This window comes from Cuculus canorus, chromosome 15 (genome assembly GCF_017976375.1).
Source record: "Cuculus canorus isolate bCucCan1 chromosome 15, bCucCan1.pri, whole genome shotgun sequence".
Taxonomy (NCBI): Eukaryota; Metazoa; Chordata; class Aves; order Cuculiformes; family Cuculidae; genus Cuculus; species Cuculus canorus.
The window spans coordinates 9664012-9684740 of NC_071415.1; the positions used below are offsets into that span (position 1 = coordinate 9664012).

A 20729-nucleotide genomic window follows, 5' to 3' on the forward strand; every position below is an offset into this window, starting at 1 on the left:
GAAAATTCTATGTCTGGTGTATGTAGAATGTCCATTTATGGGCTTGGCATGACAAGGTATTATCATTGCACACTCTTTTTCTTTCCTTTTTTTGAGTGATTTTCACCAGCTTCCTATTTGTTTTCATTCAGCATCAGATACAGCTTGAGTAGGGTTTAGAGATCCAGCTGTCCCCAGACTTGGGGGAACATGAACATTTTGATCCAAAATTGAAGCTGTCACGGTACAGGTGTAGTCTCCTCTTCTGGAACTTCAGACTGACCTTGAGCTGCTGTTTCCAATGCAGGAAGGCTTCCTACCCTACTGCTTTCTCCTCCTATGGTAACCTCGTGTCTACCAGTTCAAAGATCTTCTCCACCACCACATCTCTGAAAAGAATGAGATGAAGTAGAGAAGAACGATGGAGTAGAGGAGAACAAATGAGGAGAGGGAAGAGAGACAGAATGGCCAGGGAATTACCTCAAAATGGCACCTGCTTTGCCCACCACATCCATTTCCTCTAATTCCCAACAAATGTTTGGGATGGTGTGAATCCATCACCACATCTCTGCCGTAGACCATCTGTGCCAGTGCAGCGCTGGCTCTTTTACCCCGTAGTGTGCAGCCTTGAGGCAGTATCTGATTTTCAAAGAGGAATCCAAGCTTTCCAATTTCACGGCTTGTTGACCCAGAGCTTGAACCAGCAGCGGGGCACGGTCACCTAGAAAGGTGCTGCCAGCCTTGGCTCTGATCGTGTACCCTCCTGGCAAACTCTTCTGGAAAACAAACTAAATCTGTCATGAACTTTAAAGGATGAAGTCCTAAAATCAGCTACCCTGGTGTAAACCTGAAATAAATCCAACTGCTTTAAACTTACCAGCTAAAAAGAGCTGGGCCAGCGCGAGCGGCACTGACTTCATCACTTAGACATTGCCAGTCCTAAATCAACCAGTTCAGTCCTGCCATTCACAGACCGAAAACTCCCCTACGATCGCAGTGGCCTGCTCGTGGTGGAACACGAGCCATGTCGCTCTGTACTGAACTTGAACAAGTCTGTTAAAAGCCACTTCATCTTCTTTTAATGACACCAAGTATTAGGGAATCAAGCATCCCCTATTGATGAAATGCATCCTTCCAGTAGATGTTTACTCTTTCTCCTGAAAAAGTCTGATGTTTTTAGTCTGAATTGGCCAGGTTTGGTTTTTTGTTGGATGCAATTTCACTTTTTTTCTTTTAAATCTTCTCCTTTTTGGAGCAATAAGAGCTAAACAGATCTCTTGTGATCTGGCAACCAGAACATTGAACTCCTTTAATGTCTCAGTATGAAGCAGGTTTTCAAGACCTGTTTTAAGTGTTTATGAGCTCTGGCCCCATTAAGGCTCTATAGTGATTAATACCACACTCATACTTAGGCTGAATATGCCCCTGCTTCTTCGTCTGATGGCTGTATCGGTTCTGTAAGGCTCCTGTTTCATGGTAATCCTTTAGTCCCTCTCATATCCCCTGCTTTCCAAAGTGCAGCTCACTCTCCTTGGAGCATGGTCTGCACTTCATTCTCGGATTTGTAACTTTGCTTTCCGCTGGGGTAAAGTGCTCACTGAGTAAGTGAATCCACCAGGCTGAGCAGCCCAGTGCAGTCTGCGCAGCACTTCTAGTATCGATTGCTAGCGAGAAAACCTGCAGTCGATGCTGCCAGAGCTCTTCCCAGTGGAGACAAAGTGGAATCCAGTCCAGTTGTCATCCTGGCTCTGCAGGGCCAACAACAGTAAAATAGGAAACTTTCCTATCAAAAGATCTTTTTCCTTCTTCTTTCTCACTTGTTCTGTGGACGGCACATTAATTAAATGCAGAACTGTACAGTATGCCTCCTCTTTGTCTTCAAAGCTTGGAACTCCCCCCAGATGGACTCTGTGCCAAGAAAAGAAGTGAAGAACTCCTCATTCTATCAATGCCCTGAAGGATGGAGGCTGTAGTTTGCTCCTCTCTGGGAGCTTAACTCTTTGTGGTGCTGTAATTCCTATGCTTGTCTCAACTTCAGCTCATGAAGAGATTTTAGAATCATAGAATAGTTTGGGTTGGAAGGGACCTCTAAGATCATCTAGCTCCAACCCCGCTGCCATGGGCAGGGACACCTCCCGCTAAATCAGGCTGCCCAAGGCCCATCCAACCTGGCCTGGAACACCTCCAGGGATGGGGCAGCCACAACCTCCCTGGGCAGATTGGGCCAGAGCCTCAGTACCCTCATGGTGAAGAAATTCTTCCTAATGTCTAATTTTTGGGGCACTGTGTAACAGCAATAGCCACACACCGAAGCTCACAGGGCAAGAAGAGAAAAGTCTTATCAGCAAGCGTTGCAGATGAGACAGGTTCTGGCAGGGAGGCATGTATGTGCTGTGCTGCTCACTGGAAAGGAGCACAGGATTGGCTGAGATATTTGAGTAGTGAGGCAGAAATCGTTAAGTAAAGAAACCCCCGTTGTGCTGACCCTTAGCACTGGTCTCTGTGGGGCTGAGTGGGGAGCTCGTTCAGTTCAGCTGGTGGCCTTGTGATTGCACCAATGAGATGACTTTAGCCTCCAAGGTGGTCCGTCTGGCTCTTTCCACCGGTCCTGGGATTCACACAGATGGCGTTGTTTTCCAAGTAGACAAGTGTGTCCATTTTCGCTTGGGTCTAGGCCATAAATGAGTGCTTTCCTGCTGCCAGGCTTGTTGCTTTGGCTGGAGAGCGGTGGAAGGAAGACGAAGAGGGCTCGTGCTTGGAAAGGATTGGCAGGGGCTTAGTTGTATGAGAAATCGCTCTTGACAGGTATCCCAGGGGGCTGTGTATGGACAATTGAAATGCTAAGGTATGGGCTAGTGATGCATAAATAATTGATGTCAGAGCAAGAAGAGGCACAAGAGGAACTGTAGTGCACTTCTGCCAACCACTGCAGGAGTGGGGCAGCAGAATTTCATCAGTGCCTCTCCCAAAGAGTAGAGACCAGCAGAATCTAGAGGGATTTGAGTAAGATCACACAGGGGACAGCAGCACAAAGGAGTGACCTTACCTGGGTGGCCGGTGTCTTGTTGTACGTGATAGGTGCAACACATTTGTGTATCAAGCTAATACAACCTGGCATCGTTGCTTTGCATCCCAGTACCTGCAGATATGAGCTTTTTACTTAGTGGCAAATGTCAGAGACTGAACTCTGAGGGGACATGCAGTGGTCTGCAGTCACACAAAAAGCTAATAGCAGCGGTGTCCACAAGAGCTAAGCAGGGTCAGCCTCCCCAGGCCACACAGGGGCAGTGGGAGAAGGGGTTTGCTGGGTGTGTGGAGAGGAGGGTTGCTTTCCCTGCCACGGAGCAGGGTTATTTCATGGCTTTTGCAATAGTAAATCACAGATCCAGCTGAGATGCACCATGGTGAAGGGTGGGAGCTCCTCACCCAGGGCCTCCCTGCTTCTCTGGGTGGGCTGGAGGACTCTGCCTCTCTCCCCACAGCATCCCTGTGTCCGGGGCACACAGACACTTTAGCCAGCAGCGTAGGACAGCCAAGATGCCAGAAAGTGAAGGTTCCAAGAGGAATCACAAATTCTCACCTATGTCTGTATCTTCTCTTGTGGCTTCTCTGAAGTACTTTAGAGCGCCAAGAACATCTCCGAGATATTCTTCATCTCCGCTTTGGGCCCTAGAGGCTGCAGCCAGTGATGGGTAGCCCTTGGCTCCCAGAGAGAGCAGCTGGTTATCTGTAGTTTTCTCTGCCCAGACAAAGGCATCAGCCCAAGTCAGGGGGAGTTTGATGGATAAACAGAGCATGGGCTGACCTTTTCAGTGCAGCTAGAGCAGAACCACTGCTCAGAGCCTGCCTGGGTGACCAGCTGCCAAAGTTGAGGTTGCTGACCAGAGCTAGATCTCTGTCCCTGATGCAGGGTCCAGCACAGGCATCCCAGCTTTTGGCTGCTGCAGAGGAGTGCCAGGATGTGCTCCTGCCCCCCTCTCATTCCTCCCAGCAACATGATTCATGCACAATCTCTTTGTTGTCTGGTCTCAATAGATCTCAAAGTGCTTTAGAGACATTAATTACCTATCCACGAGGCAATTACAAATGGGTACGTTGAGTTACAGGAGAGGAATGACTCACTCAAGATCACAGACACACATCCCGTCTGCCTTCTCTGCTACTCAGCAGCCACTGACTGACCTTGCTCTCTCCACCTCAACCCATCTCTGAGAATGTGCCTTGGCTCCTTCTCTGTGCTCAGGCCTTGGTGAAGGCCATAGGCTGAAGAAGACCTTCCTGTCCTGAGGGACACGTACCAGAGAGCCATGGGCTAGCACTGACAAAATATGAAATTTGACACTGATTTTTACTGATTCCGTACAGCCACAAGCTGTAAAAATAGACACATTCTCTTGAGCATCAAGTGTTTGTTGGCTGCTGAGAAACGTATGCCCTTTCCAACCTCAGGAGCCATCAACTGCCTGCAGTGTCCATGTAGTTGCTGTGTCTGCAGGAGGTGGACAGGGCAGCACATGGGGAGCAACCTGCTTCGTAGCTGACATGCCAGAGCTGCTCTGGATATCATAGAATCTAGAATCATTTGGTTGGAAAAGGCCTTTGAGATCCAAAGTCCAACCGTACTTGTCCAGTACTAAACCAGATCCCTGAGCACTTCATCTACTTGTCTTTTCAACACCTCCAAGGATGGGGACTCACAACCACTTCCCTGGGCAGTGGTGCCACTGCCTGAGAACCTTCTCAGTGAAGAAATTTTTCCTGATGTCTTTGACTTGCTGCTGTATTCCATATATCTCCTGTATCTCTTTCATATAGCCACATTTCCCCAGCAGTCAGACACTCAACCACTTCCCAAGAGATCCTGTGCATCTGCTGAGCTTTGGAGCTGCCCATGTGTCTGCTCTCAGCCAAGGGCAAATGCAACCTCAGACACCACATGAGAAAACGCGCTTCTGTTCACATTTTTAGTGTGCCTGTGGCTGGGATGCCCTGAGCCTGTACAGCAACCCCATGAGTGTAAACCGGTCTTTGGAGGACTAGTTATGAGACACAGTTTAGTAATTAGTCACAATCTTAAATACACAGTCTTTTACAAATGCACATTGGATGGTAGGCAAATTGTTTGCGAGCAAATGTCAGCTCATGACAAGCTTTGCGTGTTGAGAGATATAGAGTAGTTTTGACTGATAACCTGGTAGTAACTTTGATGTTAGTCTAAATTCTTGGGAATTTCATCAACACCAGAAGTTTGCAGGCTGATTTATTAGGCTTTAAAATAGCAGTAAAATATTCAGCTTATAGGCTGCTTTGAAAAAAATCCAAGACCCTCTTCTGCGGTGCTACCTCAGGCTTTAATTTATGCTCAGCCTAGAAAACTTATCAGTTTTATTTTCCTTCTCTTTAATTATTTGCTCATTTGCCTCCCCAGCAGCGTGTGTGTGCATTTGCATGTGTGCCTGTTCTCCTGTGTTTTCTAATTTGCAGTCATTTTGCAGACTGCTTTCTAATGCCTTACAAAACACCAGCGGTCCAGCAGACATAAGTTAGGGCACTATTTCAGAGGACAGTACAGGCAGATGAGATAATCCAGACCAGCCATCCACATCCCAGTATTATCTCTATTATTCCCTGGAGCATGGTAATAATGTTAGAGGAATTGCAGTGCTCTACATGTAGCAGCCAGTTTAGGCTTCATAGAAATTACAGTCTCCGCTGGGTGATGTGGCCATTCCAATTTCTTTAATACAAAAAAAAATCCTTCTTCATAAGTGATAGCTGTGTTAATTTTATGATAACAGGTATCGTACTGATAATCTTCCTAATGAAATTAAGCAGCATAGTCAAAATACCCACTGTGGCTGGGCTGCCTCAGAGAAGAAAGCGCTCTTAAACTCTAGAGTTCACCAAAAGAGACCTTAAGACCTTGAGTCCCTCAGCCTGGCTGCCTGAATCACCACCTAGCTCTTTGGATATAGAGAGAAAATCATGTTTATGACACCGTGTCTACTCAGAAATCTCGGTTGCTCACTCTCGGTTACAAGGGGTAGACACATGGCATTTAAAAGTGGCAGGGAAGGTAAATGTGACCAGAGTTTGTTGCAGGTGGTTGGCTGGTCAGGTTACTCTACCCTTCACGTTCTCTGCCTGAATCACAGGAAATCTGCTCTTTGAGATGTTTCAAAGACTTCGATGCCAGGTAGTGATTGACTCCAGTGGGGATAACTGTGATGCCATTGTTATTAAGACCCTTTGTGTTCACTTTAACCTCACTGCATTTCCATTACCATCCCTCCAGCCACCTTGCAGTGCATGGTAATACTGAGTAGCGCACCACGCAGGGTTGGGACTGCAAGGTGCCTGCATTTAAATGTTGGTGTGTGGAATAAGGCTTTGCTTTTGGAACACTGAAAGTAAAATTCAGGCAGTTGTTGTTGAAAAATATCTGTAAAGTGGTATGACGGGGAGAGCTTTACATCTTACTGGAGCATATGTTCCTTTTCGGAAAGCCCTCCAAGGCAACAAAAACCTTTGAAAGCCTCTTGTGGCTGGAGACGTGTTTTGTGAATGTCACTGTCTTGAAACCCTCAGCCTTCATGCTCAAACCTAAATGGAAACTCAAACCAGAGCACCAGGTCACTTAAACTGCCACTGTGCTAAGTGCCACTGAGGCTCCAAGCTGCCCAAATTACAGATGAATTCCGGGTAAGCGCAAGGGGAATAGAGAGGCACCAGGCACAGAGAGTGCTTTGCACACGGGAGCATCTGCTCCTTCCCCTACAAGGGAGACTTCTCTGGGTCTATTAAAGCAGAACCATGAAAGGGGACCAGGGTGTTGGAAGCTAGGGGAGATGATGATTAGCCTCTGGCCACCAGTCCCTCTTTTGCTTGTGTTTAAAATGTGATGGAGCAATTTAATTCTTGACCTCAACTTGCCTGACCCTTGTTCTGCTTTCTCCTTGTGTAGGTAGGGAACCTTGGCCTTCTTTTTATGCTCCTGTTTTTTATCTATGCTGCCCTGGGAGTGGAACTGTTTGGCAAGCTTGGTGAGTAATGTGCCTGACACAAGTTATTTCATCTAGTTGACGTTTATTCGGTATCTAGCTGTTTCCTTTCTTCTCTCTCTCATTCTCGGACCTTCCTTAGCTTCACAGCTCATGGTCTGAAGATTAAGGTTTTCTCTTGATCTCAGGGTCACAGATGACACACGAGGATGTAATACAGAACCTGTTTAAGGTTCTGCACACGCACACATACACATATTTAGAGATTTGTCCAACACCACTCGTGGTTGTAGAGGAACTATTTACTCTTTGAATATAATTGTCCAGCATGGATCTGTTCACAAAGATGGACGTTTGCTACTTAAGACATAACGCGAGTCTGCAAAGCTGGATGGTAGTCAGATTCATGCTGGAGAGGTGCCACTATAAACACGCCCCTCCTCGGAGCTTCCACCACACTCCATTAGTTTTCTGCACTTGGCTGACATTGCTTTTCCAGCTGCCCAAGTCCTGTCTGTCTGTTGTTCTTCTCAGCATCACCTTCCCCTTTCTACATAAATCAGGAGGCGTCCACTGGTTCTTGTTTGTCCAGCATCATTTATTCCTCTGGTTTAAGGATGCTGCAGAGCTGATGAGGAATGTGTCCACCACTAAAAAGAAAATCAGGTGGAGTCAGAGAGAAAACTCTCCAGCCTTACCTTGCCCAGCTTAGCCAGACCAAGGCAGCCGCGGCCTTTAAACACGCTGTTCAAAGGACATCTGTTCACCTTCTCAATGTTTGCATCCCAGTCAGGTTTCCAAGAGCATCAGAAAGGCCCTTCCTCACCAGTGATTTTATGGCTGTCATTAATCTCTGTTAATCCCCTGCTTATATTACAAATGCTTGAAAGCAGAATATTTCTTTCAACCAAAGACAAATTATTTTTCGGTCTTCAACAAATTCTGGAAAAGTATGAACTATCTGGCGTTTCTATGACATGTCTAGATAGATAGGTATGTATTTCTTCAGCCACAAGGGTGAAAAATGTCATATTCACACAGAAACCTTTTGCTACTCTGAATCCTTTTTGTGTTTACACACCCCCTGCCGCTGCCAGCCCCCACGTAACCACCGCGTCTGGGCAGAAACTGGGAAAGCCCTGTTGTCCTCTGGGCAAACTCCAGGCAGGCAGCACACACCACTTCCCAGCCCGATTTAACTGGGAAATGCTTTCACTTCTCTTTCCGGATCCCTACTGCTCCACGTCAGCCACAAGAACCATCAGCACTCAGTCCCCCAAGACTGGTCATTTATGGGGTTTTTGGTTTGCCTTTTTTGGTTTTTCTTCCTATTTACCTCTAAAATAAATACCCAGCAGTGAAATGCCCGAGCGAGAGACACTGCTGCCTGTCCTAATGGATATTTAATGAGTCTGTGTTTATTGAAAGAGGGATAATTCCTATGTTCCATTTGCATTCATTGGTATATTAATTCTCAGGGGGAAAAGGTCAAATTGCTCCACTCTATCTCAGTGAAATATCCCTCATGGTAGACATACCCTGTAAAAAATAATCATGATAAGGACATAATCAAGAGGATGACAGACAAAGGATAGTGTAGAACAGTATTTGTTGAGACAGCCCAGCAAGTCTGCTTGTTTCCACTCCTTTTAATTCTCTTTTGTGTTGGCTCTGCCTGTTGGGGTAAAGTCAAGAGAATCAGAGAAATGTTGGTGGAAGAGGCCTCTGGGGGCCCCCACCCAGCCTCCTGCTTGAAGCCCTATCACCAACTCAGAGCAGCTGTGGCTTTGTCTAGCCAAATAGTGAAAAATTCCAATCAAATCCTCTCTGGTGACCTGTCCCAGGGCTGTTGGGCGCCCCAGATGAAAGCAACTTTCCTAATGTCCAACCTGGACCTCCTAAGCCACAGTATGTTTCCATCTGTTATAGCTTCCACTGAGAAGAGTTTGGCTGCATGATCTCTACAGCCCACAGTGAGACGTGATGCCATCTATCAGTGTGACGTATCTTGGGGTCTCACCGCCTGGTTTAGGGGATGTTCTGAACAAGCACTGGCAAACGTGGCTTTGCTGATGTGCTTCTGCTTCTCTCTCCTGCAGACTGCAGTGAAGAAAATCCTTGTGAAGGCCTGAGCCGGCACGCAACTTTCACCAACTTTGGCATGGCCTTTCTCACCCTCTTCAGGGTGTCAACAGGGGACAACTGGAATGGTATCATGAAGGTATGTGCGGTCTTTGTTTGGGTACTTCCTTCTCTCCATAGATAAATAGATACAGATTTCAAGCATCTCTTTTGCGAAAACAAAAAAGATTGCCTTTTAAAACATGAAAATTAAACTTTCCCATTTAAAAGCCGAGTGTACTTTCAAGGGATAATTTGTCCTAAGTCTCGCCTAACCTGAAAATTCATTCTTTTTAACATAAACAAAATGCTTAAGGAAAACTATGCTATTTCTTGTGGCTGAGAGGAGTAACCATGTGCTCTGTGCCTTTGGCACGTAACACAATCCTCCTCTTTGTAGCTGATGTAATTCAAGATGTCTGTAATTTCTTCTATCTTTTTGTTGTACCTTCAAGCTATCGTGTCTGGGATGTGTAATTGTATGTTTTTCAGTCCTCAGCAGGTTGTCTTTCATGTTTCTGTATTTGGAGCTCAAGCAGAGCCCCAGCCCTTATTAATCTCTCACCACTCCCTCTTCGCTGCAGGACACTCTCCGGGAATGCACTCGGGAGGACAAGCACTGCCTCAGTTATCTGCCTGTTATCTCTCCTGTCTACTTTGTCACCTTCGTCCTCATCGCACAGTTCGTCCTGGTCAACGTCGTGGTGGCAGTATTGATGAAACACTTGGAGGAGAGCAACAAGGAGGCCAAGGAGGATGCTGAGATGGATGCTGAGATTGAGTTGGAGATGTCCAGAGGAGCAACCACCCCAGCCATCAGCGCGAGCAGGGGAGGTGCAGTGGCTCCAGAGAGCAGGGCACCCTACAGAAGTCAGGAGACGCTGAAGTCAGAGCCAGCGGTGCAGGTGAAGCACCAAACCCTGGTAACGGTTCACACAAAGCATCTGCTGCTCTTGTGCTCAGGGGAGGGGACAGTTCTCACCGGTCACTGCTGTCTCATCATCAGGCAGTCAGATCCCGAGTGACACAGAGCCAAAGAGGCAGGAGACGAGGCAGCGTGGGGGAAGGCAGCTTTCCCGGGTTCCCCTACGGCAGAGCTGTCGCTGCCACCTCCGCATCTTGAGTCATCTCAGGAGGGCTCCCTGAGGTGGAAGTCTGCTTGAAACATGTTCTCCAGGACTAACCCTGCCCTGACCTAGGTTCCGGGGAGGGTTGAAAGTCCCATTACCTGCCATTTCCAGTTTGTTCAAAGGTTGTGAAGTTCAGGTTCAGAAGGTAACAGCCACAGGTCCCTGTCCTGTTCTCCCCACCAATACATCAGTCCTTGTCATTTTAGCGTGGGCAGCAGCACCAGGGAGCAATCTCATAAAGCCCAGAGAATGCTGGCACTGTCACCCCTGCGGCAAAGGATGGCATAGATTCCCTTCATGCAGACAAAGAAACACTGCTCAGTTTCTTTGTAATCCCAGTTTGGGATTTACAAAGGAGCCTCAGGCACATCGTAGTACGCAGCTCAGGAGGGCACGTCTAGCGCTGCTGTAAGATGGAGCTTCTCTCTGACTCCTGCGCTGGTTAGGGCAGGGCTGACTTGGACCCTGGGAACCGTCAGAGCAAGAAGCTGGAGGTTCCTGGGTTGATTTTTCAGATGCCGCCTGCTCTCTGATTTCTATTAGTCCTCTAGAAAGACAGGGCAATCGGAAGTCAGGGGATGGAAGAAGGGGCATGAGATAATTGTCTCATCCCATTTCAATAGCATATGATTAATAGTAAATGCAAAATTGCTCTGACACTGTGATGGCAAATAAATCTACACAAAATCAATGGGGGATTTGAAATTAAATTACATGAAATTAGATTTTTGTAAAATCTATCAGACTCTATTAAGTCAAGTAAAAGAAATTGAGTTACACAGCGATGGGGAATTCTCTATTTAAATGTAGTTTCTAATAGACATTTCTGCAGGAAAATGCACGATAAACACCCAGGTTGCTTTTCTCACTGAAGGAAGAGAGGACGCATCCTTTCACATAGGCTGTGATTGCAAACTGAGTTCATCCTCATCTTCCAATACCTCCTGGTCAGATCAGAAGCCACACAGAGCTTCCTTTAAGCCCTAGAAACCTCATAGTGAGAGGTGATGCTCCAGGGAGAACAACGTGAGCAGGGAGTTGGCCACAGATTTCCCAGCCAGGCTGTTCTGGGCAGTTGTGGATGGCTGGCAGCTCCCAGCCACCTGCACTGAAGAGGTGACATACGTGAGCTCTGTAGGATTAATCCTGCCTCTGATGGTGCCACGGACACCCGGGAAGGCATTGCAAGATGCTCTGTATTTTCTTGCCATTTATGTCGGGTTTTGCAGCCTACGTTTCCTTTTCGTGCTCTGGATGAATGGGGCAACTAGGAAATGCCACGGGACAAATGTGATCAGGCATTAAAACCCAGCCTTGCTCTGCTACTGATCCTTTTTATCTCCCCAATTTGAAGGAGGCGCTGAGCTGTGAGAATGTGTCTTTAGCCATCCTAGACTCAGACACGCTGGAGGGGGCAGAGACTCCCATGATGGAAATCCCGTCCTTCTGCTCTGTTTCCCACCATGTCCTGACACCTTCCCACAAAACCCCAGGCCACGAGGCTGAGGTGAATGACGCGGCGCCGTTGCTTCTGCATTGTGGCATTGTGCTTTGGTGCTGTGTAGTTAGTGGTGGTGTCTGAATTGTCCTAAACCTGTTGCTTCACAGCCACAACAGCTGTTTCCATCCTCTGTCCATCCTTTGCATGTGCAGGGACTGGGCAAAGACTGTCCCCCAGCTGACTCTGCCTGCAGCCTCGTGTGAGGGACAAATGAAATACTCCTTTTAGCTAAAACAAGTCTTATATTCGCTGTGTGATGTGATGTGTGAGCAGTTTGTCTTCAAAGAGCTGGAGGCAGGCAGAGCCCTTCATGGAGAAAACACAACCCAGTTTGATTTTCTTGCTGTTACGAGAAGAACCTGTCTGTGATACGGTATCGAGGAAGCAAAGGCATAAGTAGATCAACACATTAGGCTGTCAGCAGGCACTGGAGCTGTGGATTCAGGAGATGCTCTGGGGAGATCACCCAGCAGACCAGAAGTGCTTCTGACCAGAACCCCTTCTGCTCAGTCCCTTCCCACTGCACCATGAACCAGTGCCCAGGTCGCATCGCATAAGGACCTTGCACGGCGTGACCTGCAGCAGCGCTGCACCCTCAGACTGAAGGTTCTCCACGTGTCCTCCTGTGGGTGTAAGAAGATGTGAGCCACGGCCAGTGATGAAGATGCACTTGCTGCGATGGGGAGCACGTGCTGTCATCAGAGAACTGGCAGTGGCCACACAGAATTAATTTGCTTTAGATTGGGCCATTCTCCCCTTTGTTACCTGCCTTCTGTCATGACTATCAGGGCACCTTCTAGTGGCAAGTATCTCACAGCATCTGCAGATTCTGGGCTCAGATTAAGCTCTTCGTGACCAAGTGTTTTTCCCCGTGCAAGACTAGTGATGTGAAAGTGTAACCCAAGCTCCCTTGGCCCTGTGGAAGCTGCGGGGCCTCAGAGGGAGAATGCAGGGAAGGCACCTTTCAGAGACAGGCAAAATTGGAGACTTTGGAAATGCAGTTGCAAAGGGTTCTGGCTTTCTGCTGGCAGAGCTGAGAGTTTGTTACCTCCATGGGGACCACCAGCACCCCGGATGCCACCAGAGCTGGCTGTGCAGGGGCACCAGCATTAGCAGGCACAGGCTGGGAGTTGCATTTTGCCCTTTTTCTGCCTCTGCCGTCCCCACCACAGAGGCTCTGGGAAATGGCTAAGCTCACTCACAGCGCTGGAAACACATCTTCAGAGTGAGATCGGGAGGAGCCCTTCCTCCGGGAACTTTGCCCACAGTTTGTTTGCAGGCTCTTGGCTCCCGGCCTCTGAGAAGTTTGTGTTCCCTCTTCCAGAGTATCCTGCCAGTCACCTTTGCTTATAGAGTATCTTCTGGCCGTTTAATCACCCAGGAAGGGTCATGTCCTGTGGAGGTATTTGCAGGATTATTTCTACTCAAGCTCCCTCTGCACCAGAGCAAAATCAGAGCTTCAACAATCCCAGGCACAAGAGAAGGGAGTTGTGCTCGCTGATTGAAGATGCTCTGAGCTGCATCACAGCCTGTAAGGTCATTTATTGCCTTTCTGTTTGGCCTGAGGGAGGTCCCACGGTGAGTAGGCTCCCGCCTTGCACACCTCTATCACACCTGGGATCCCCCCAATTTTTCGGGGTGCCTGCAGGGTTTGCCGTACGCAGTCTCAGCAGCACTAGGTTGGGTTTTGAAGGAGCCAGGACATGGGATCAGGCTCCCAAGTGCATCAGGCATTTCCCAACAAAGGGGAGGAGCAGCAGTTCAGGTGGAGTGTGTCTCCAAACCTTCCTAGCTGTTGAGAGGAGCTCCCCAGGTGTGAGCCAACAACCTTCCTGTCCATGTTTCATGTTTCAGGTTCTTATTACAGTGGCTTTGAAGCCGTGTGGAATGTGCCCACATCCCTAAGTCGGCTGGATCTATATAGCTGAAACCTTAAAAATTGCAGTTATTTATGTCAGGAGGGAATTTCTGTTCATTTGTTCCAGCCGGAGAAGACTAATGCAAGACCCTGAAAGGATGAGCTGAGATTTAATAGACAAATACTGTGCTGCTTCTGTTAGTCTACCGAGAAAGTGGAGTGAGACCTTTTGTTCTCTGTGTGGCACCGGATGTTAATTGCCCACCAGCCTTCAGCTCAGGTGTTGCGATGCTGAGAGCTTATTAGCCGTGATGGCCAGAGGCCAACTGGTTCTGCCACGCTGCAGATGCATTAATATCTCAGATGAGAGACCTGGGTTGCACCTGGAAGGCTGCTGGGCAAGGCAGCAGTGAGCGCTGAATGCCAGCTACCTGTAAATAACTGCTGGTGATGCCCCCATCTTCTCAGTCAAGCTCAGCGAAGTAAAAGCATCAAGTAATTTGTCTTGGGATGGGTCTCTTTAGGGAGCCGAGGAAATAAATTTGTAAGCAGGAAATGTATGGAGAAAAACAGATTTAACCAGATCCTTGGTGACTTCCAAACCATCCAGTGAGGGATGTCAGGCGCAGATTTTGCTAGCAGAGAGGAAAAACAGCCCAGCAGAGCAAAGCAAAATACATTTTAATTTAAGACTTGCAGCTGGGGAAATGTTTTCAATCAGTCACTGGGAGGCTGACGTTAAAGGAAAACCAGAGCAATCCATTGTACGTTGGATGACGCTGTAAATGGTGAGGGGAACGTGTCTAGAACTAAAGCTTTGGATCTGGGAGCCAGGTTGCAGGTCCTGTTCCAAGGGCTCCCGCTCCCCCAGAACTTGGTCAAGTGATGGCACCGCCTCTCACCACTGCTCCATCAGCACCATAGAGACATCATTTGGGTCCCTAAAGCTTCCTAAGACCCCGGGATAAACTTGCTACAAGGTGCCTGAAGTTATGAGGGCCTCAGAGAAGCAGTGAGGGGTCACCAGAGAAGCAGTGAGGGTTTGTGATGTGCTCTGCCTGAGCACTTACAAGTAGACCCATTCAACAGTGAGAGCAAATAACGAGAAATCCATTTTCTAGCCCCAGAGAGGCTCCACACCCACACACATACCACCGTGATGTCTTCTACTTCCCTTTGCCTCCTGCCATGTGGCTGTCATCTTCTGGGGTCAGTGGTGCCCAAAATGCTCCATGTTGTAGAAGAAAAGCCACCGGGTTTGCAGCGGTGTTAATGTGTGTGTTTAAATGTCTGCCTGTATGTGTGTTTTGGGGAGATGATACATGAATTTCCACAAGCACTTGGTACCCTTGGTCAGTTTGGCAGAAGACTGGCCAGTTTTGCTCATTTGTCCCAGGATGGCTCTGAGAAGAAGGGCATCACCACCCAGGCTGAGCTGAAAGCATCCCTGGGAACATCAGAGAAGAACAATGTGAGAACTGCTGGCTTTTGCATGCGTTTAGAGTGGTTTTTTCCTGGACCTTACTTTTTGTATGTGGTGTCCAAGAGGTAGCTTGGTGGTGGGTCACTGATGCCTCATTTTACTCCAGCTGCAACTTGAGCTCTTTACTCAGCCAGCGTGCTGTACCTTTGGTATCCTGTTGAACTCACCGGGGCTTTCTGTAAGATGCCAAGAGGAAATCTGCACAAGGTTTTAAACCAAAAAGCAGGCAAGGAGGAGTTTACTGTACATTCCCCACCAAGATGCTGCATGACCCATTCTCCCCGTCTCTTTGCTTTGCAGGGCGGCCCAGCCTCTCTGAGGCCACAGGACTCTCAAAACCTGCTGACGGTCCGCAAGATCTCCGTTTCACGGATGCACTCCTTGCCCAACGACAGCTACATGTTCCGGCCGGTGATGCCAGCGAAAGCCCCGTTCCCTCTCCACGAGGTGGAAATGGAAACGTACCCCTGCAAATCCCAAAGAGGTACTGCTCACGGAGCCTTCCCTTCCTCCTGCTAGCTGATCCCATGGGCAGCGTCTACATGGAGTGATTAGATAGGATCATAGAACTCCAGGTTCTTCACAGCTGTTGTTTCAGGCAGTCTTCAATCGCTGAGCAGTGTCTTCAGCACAGACTATTTAGTTCAGAGCTGCAGGAGTTTCTTTGGGAGTATAAAGACTAGAAACCACTCTCCAGTGTGTCCTTAGCCCGGTGGTCTATCGAATCTTGTGGAGAGACCCCACACTCAGGGAAACATGAGGTACACAGAGCCTTCGAGTATACATTTAGAATCATAGAATCATAGAATGGTTTGGGTTAGAAGGGACGTTAAAGCCCATCCAGTTCCAACCCCCCTGTCATGGACAGGGACACCTCCCACTGGATCAGGCTGCCCAAGGCCCATCCAATCCAGCCTTGAACACTTCCAGGGATGGGGCAGCCACAGCTTCCATAGAATCATAGACTAGTTTACCCAACTGCATCCACATACATCTCCCCTAAAATGCCTTTTTTCCTCTCTCTTGGTGTGCGAGTTGGTTTGAAGGGGAAATTGGTAAGAAAGAAAATATCTGCCTCCCAAAAAGCACACACACTTCTTGAGTGGCTCCCAAGAACTTCCCAGCCTGGTTCCCTTTGATGCAATGTTGTTTGAAATGCAAGAACTGCTTGGACAGATGAGTTGTGGGTTTGCAGACCCTAATGGGGCCAGCAAGATATGCTCTAATTTCCTGGTGTGAAGTAACTATATTTGTTCAAACTCTCTGGATAGCCATGAACGTTCTCCACTCAGTATTTATTATTATTTCACCTGCAAATTCTTTGCTAAGCAAAGAAAACAGAGGTTGAGTTTCATGGCTGGACTCCTGGGGATGGTTTTCATCCCTGTAGTGGGTGTAAATCAGGATTTATGCTAGTATAAAACTGCAGTGATGTTGGCAGGGTTGGGTAAAGCTGACCAAGATTTTTCTCATGTTTCCCAAATTTCTCTCCAAGAGCACTTGAGTGATGGATATAACAAGGTCTTACTTTTTCCCTGGTCTGGTAGATGCATCCAACTAGCACCACCCAGAGCCGGGCAGCCTCTGAGCTGAACTAACTCTGATTTAAGTCACAGTCTTATAAGTTACATGCAAGTAAAACTCAAACACACAGAGAGACTCACATTAGCATTTGTGCTTCCGTGGAGTTTTCAATATCTGTTATGGACATCTGGTCTTCTCCCAGTACTTTGGTGTCTATGCAGTAAAAATATTGTGAGATGACCAGGTCTTGTGTTATTTTGGGTTTAGATGCAATTTCCTGATTTACTAGAAAAACAAGAGAAAAATACACAAATGCAAAGATATTCAGTGTTCCCAAGTATGCAGTTTAGAGGGGTTTTGGGTTTCCTATAAGAAAGCGAGGTGGAAAGTTTCCGACAGAAAGAAATTCCAACTAAGGATGGGGAGGAGAGCATGGGGGTTTGATTTTATGACCATGTTTGTAACAGATTTTTATGACAAAGTTTTTCTACATCATAAAAACACTTTGTAAAGCCAGATTAGCACACGAACGGCAGAGGTTCAGATTGATACTCTGGCTGTAGGAGAGCCCGAAAAAGAACTAGGGAGAAGTGGGACAGGTTGGTAGTGGGAAGCTCACTGCTCTGCTCTTTCTGCTGTGTTCTGGAGGAAAGCTCCAAAAGAAAAACGATTAAACGCTAACTTTTCTTTCTTCCCAATAACAAATCTCTTTCTGAAATGCAACTGCAGTCTGTCTGGATGGCTTTTGTCATAGGTTCAAGGTCCCTGACCTCTGGGCGCGATCTCTTGAAGTGATGGATAGCTGTGTTTTTGACGTGGAGCAGCGATGTAGAAACAGACGTTGGCTTTCAAGCTAATGAGGACAATAAATCCTGCAGCCAAAAAAAATAAAACAGCAAAAGAGCTTTCAAACAACGCAGAACTGCAGTAAAGCAGCACCATGAAGGGGCTGGGGAGGAGGGACTGCCTTTAGGCTCAGCCAGGGAACTCAGAGCCTTCAGGAGGAGAGTGAGTCCTGCCTGATACATGAGCTCAGGGACTGTCAAAGCACTTCAAGCAGTGTCCGTGCTGCTGATCAGAGCACGGTCAGCCAAGGTCTGCCTCACGGACAGACCATAGTGGTAGTGTTTGGGCTGCAGTGGATGGGAAAACTGCCCTGTGCATGCCAGCGGTGTCTCCTCGCAGAGAAGTCAGTGGCAGGGTGCCCGCTGGCTGTATGAGGCTGTAGGTTGGACTGTAAGTGGAGCTCTGGAGGCTCTGAGGATCTAAGCAGTGCAGCTCTTGCCTCCGTGTGGCAGAGCAGCGTAAGGCTGCGAGCCCATCCCTGGCAGCTGTAAACGCAGTCCTGACTCAGAGGATCCAGCACAGCCACCAGACTTCCCCGCTCCATATTCTCCAAATAGGCAACATCCTTTTAAAAATCCACCCAAAAGCAACGCTACCAGGAAAGCGGCAATGGCAGGGTTTCAAAGGCAACTCCACCACTTGCTCTTCATTTGCTGCCACGTGGTTGTGGTGGCCGCCATCCACCCTGAGCGTCACAGCAGCTGCGAGAGAAGACTCCTGTTACCTGAAACAGAAAATAGAGGCTACGAGCATTACGTTTGTAACAGGCGATATCCCAGAGCGGGCAGAGCCGTGTGCAGTGCTGCTGAATTGCAGATACTTCATCTGTAACCTTCCCTGCCATCCCTGGTGAGATATGGCCTCGTGTTCAAAGCAGGAGACAGGACAAGGGACACCTGGTTTTTAATCCTGGCACTGCCCAAGGCTTACGCTGACGCTTGGGATTCCAGTCAGATGAGACAGGCTTTTCCTTACCCCTCTCTTTGTGTTTCCTAGGGTCCATAACCTCCATACGCTCCCAGCCCGTGGGAACATGTTCCTCTCTGAGAGTCCCAACAGAGTCCTATCACCTGGCAGTCCGTTCTCCCAACCGTGAAGGCCGCCACCACTGGAAGATCCTTCCCCCCCACATTGCACCTCGATCTCCTACTCTCAACAAGCTGCTGTGCAGACAGGTGAGAGGCTGAGACCCTGCACAGATGAACTCCTTTGTAGTCACCTGCATCATTCCCTTCTTTTCCAGTCCCTTCTTGGGTTTCTGGGAGCTGAGAGTAGAATTCCCCTTTTTAAAACAAGATGTTTCTGGTGCCTTAACTGTTAATATTGTAGAATCATTGAATACAAGAATGGTTTGGGTTGGAAGGGACCTTAAAGCCCATCCACTTCCACCCACCCCTGCCATGGGCAGGGACACCTCCTGCTGGATAAGGTTACTCAAGGCCCCGTATATATTCCAGTCTCAGCAAGGGACACACAGGGAAGGCCTTTGGTATCTACTGTCATCTTTGTGGATGTACTATTCCATGAAAGAACCGCAAAAGCACAGAGAGGAGATGCCCAACCCACTTTTACCTGTGCTGTGAGAAGCCTGCAGTCAGCCCCACACCGTGTCACTTTAGACAGGTTGCACTGACCCAGGATTTGGTGCTAGAGCACAACCAGGACCTTGCAGGAAGCCCCAGCAGATGCCAGTCCCGTATACATAGGCTCTGGGTCCACATCCTAATGAAACTGCATCCTCTTGTACAGGAAGGATCTGATGGGGCTGGCATGATGGGGCAGGGATGGGATGGTGCAGGGCACATCAGACCCATCAAGCCTTCTGCTGCGTGCTGTATTTCATCACGGAAAGTGTCACTGGCCCAGCAAATCCCCAAGCTCTCACCCCATCTGTTTCTCCTCACCTTCCAGGAGGCCATTCGAACAGACTCCATGGACGGGCAGACTCCGGACCGCAAGGACAACCTGCAGGCAGAGCCTGGAGAGACGCTACCATCAGCAAAGCAGCCCCAGAGCACCTTCACCCCGAGCCCTCTCCATCCCATGGCTGCCTCCCTTCCAGGCACTCCTCCCCACTCCCCTCCGCCCTCCCCGCATAGGCACCCCAGCACACTCACACGGAAGCACACCTGTGGCCAGCACGGGGTCCCCAGCCGGCCACCCAGCCCAGACAGCAGCCCTCCGAGTCCTGAGGGCTGTCTCTTTGAGTCCTCCGACCTGGCTGACGAGGAGGTTTGCCACATCAACAGTTCAGCCAAAGACTGGGAAGGGGAGCACTCGGACGCTGGGAGCCGCTCAACTTCACCGTTCATCTCCCCAGCCCCATCTCCGCTGCCCCTCAAGAACTGCAGCACAACCAGCCTTTCCAGGGGCAGCGGGAAGGAGAAGGACTTGAAGAAGTTTTACAGCATCGACACAAAGGGCTTCCTCAACAAGCCCAGTTGGGCAGATGACCAAAGGCGGCACTCCATCGAGATCTGCCCCTCCATCAGCGATGGGGACTGTCACTTTGAGGACCCTGGCCAGGAAAAGCAGCGGTCCCCTGCCCACATCCAGACAGAGTCCGAGTACATCCACGGAGCCCGGAGAAAGAAGAAGATGAGCCCACCCTGCATTTCTATAGATCCTCCCATGGAGGATGATGGTGGGGCGGCCTCACGCACCAAACCCTCCGAGAACAGCATGCTGCGGCGAAGGACCCCATCGTGCGAGTTCCCGGCTTACAGAGAGTCCTTGGAGCTCACAGAGAGCCAGCCTGGGGAGCCGGCCTCCAAAGCGGAGCGCCGGGGGCAGCCCCCGTGCCGCGGGGAGCACCTGACCATCCCCAACTTCTCCTTCGAGCAGTTGGAGGGCAGCTCTTTGAGCAGCCTCTCAGATCTCCTGGACAGCGGTCAGTCCACGCCGGCCTCCGTGGACTCCCGGCCAGACCCTGCCACCTCCGAACTGAAAAAGCCGGATCATTTAAAAACTCAGCAGAGCAACGCCGAGAAAAGCAAAGAGCTCCTGGGCGCTGCTAAGAGCCCCCTCCAGAAGCAGGACTTGGTCCCGGTGACTGTTGCAACAGAAGAAGACATTGATGACCCCGTATAGCTTTCTGGGAAGGGGGAGCGGGGTGGGGGGTCTCAAGGGCTTGACACCAGTGGGGGTTCCAAACCGGAGGGACTGGGCGGCCACAGGGCCACAGGCTGCTCGCTTGGTTTTCTCCTTACTCGCAATCACTTGTTCTTAAGCGCTGGGGAGGTTTGCAAAAAAATAAACTATACACAAAATAACAACAAAAAAAAAA

The 20729-nt window shown here is 48.9% G+C and overlaps 1 protein-coding gene across 5 annotated transcripts in view; it reads left to right on the top strand.

Annotated features, from left to right (window-relative positions):
* The window catches only part of CACNA1H (calcium voltage-gated channel subunit alpha1 H), a 247510-nt gene extending 226781 nt beyond the window's left edge, over positions 1 to 20729 (top strand). Inside the window, exons 30-36 of one of the 5 annotated variants that reach the window (XM_054080691.1) lie at positions 6944 to 7022; positions 9080 to 9201; positions 9686 to 10024; positions 11586 to 11738; positions 15374 to 15557; positions 18440 to 18618; positions 19355 to 20729. In XM_054080691.1, coding sequence (XP_053936666.1) covers positions 6944 to 7022; positions 9080 to 9201; positions 9686 to 10024; positions 11586 to 11738; positions 15374 to 15557; positions 18440 to 18618; positions 19355 to 20533 — 2235 coding nt within the window. In that variant the 3' untranslated portion in view covers positions 20534 to 20729. The remainder of the gene's footprint in view (positions 1 to 6943; positions 7023 to 9079; positions 9202 to 9685; positions 10025 to 11585; positions 11739 to 15373; positions 15558 to 18439; positions 18619 to 19354) is intronic. The other 4 variants (XM_054080692.1, XM_054080693.1, XM_054080694.1 and 1 more) reach the window with 4 other exon arrangements.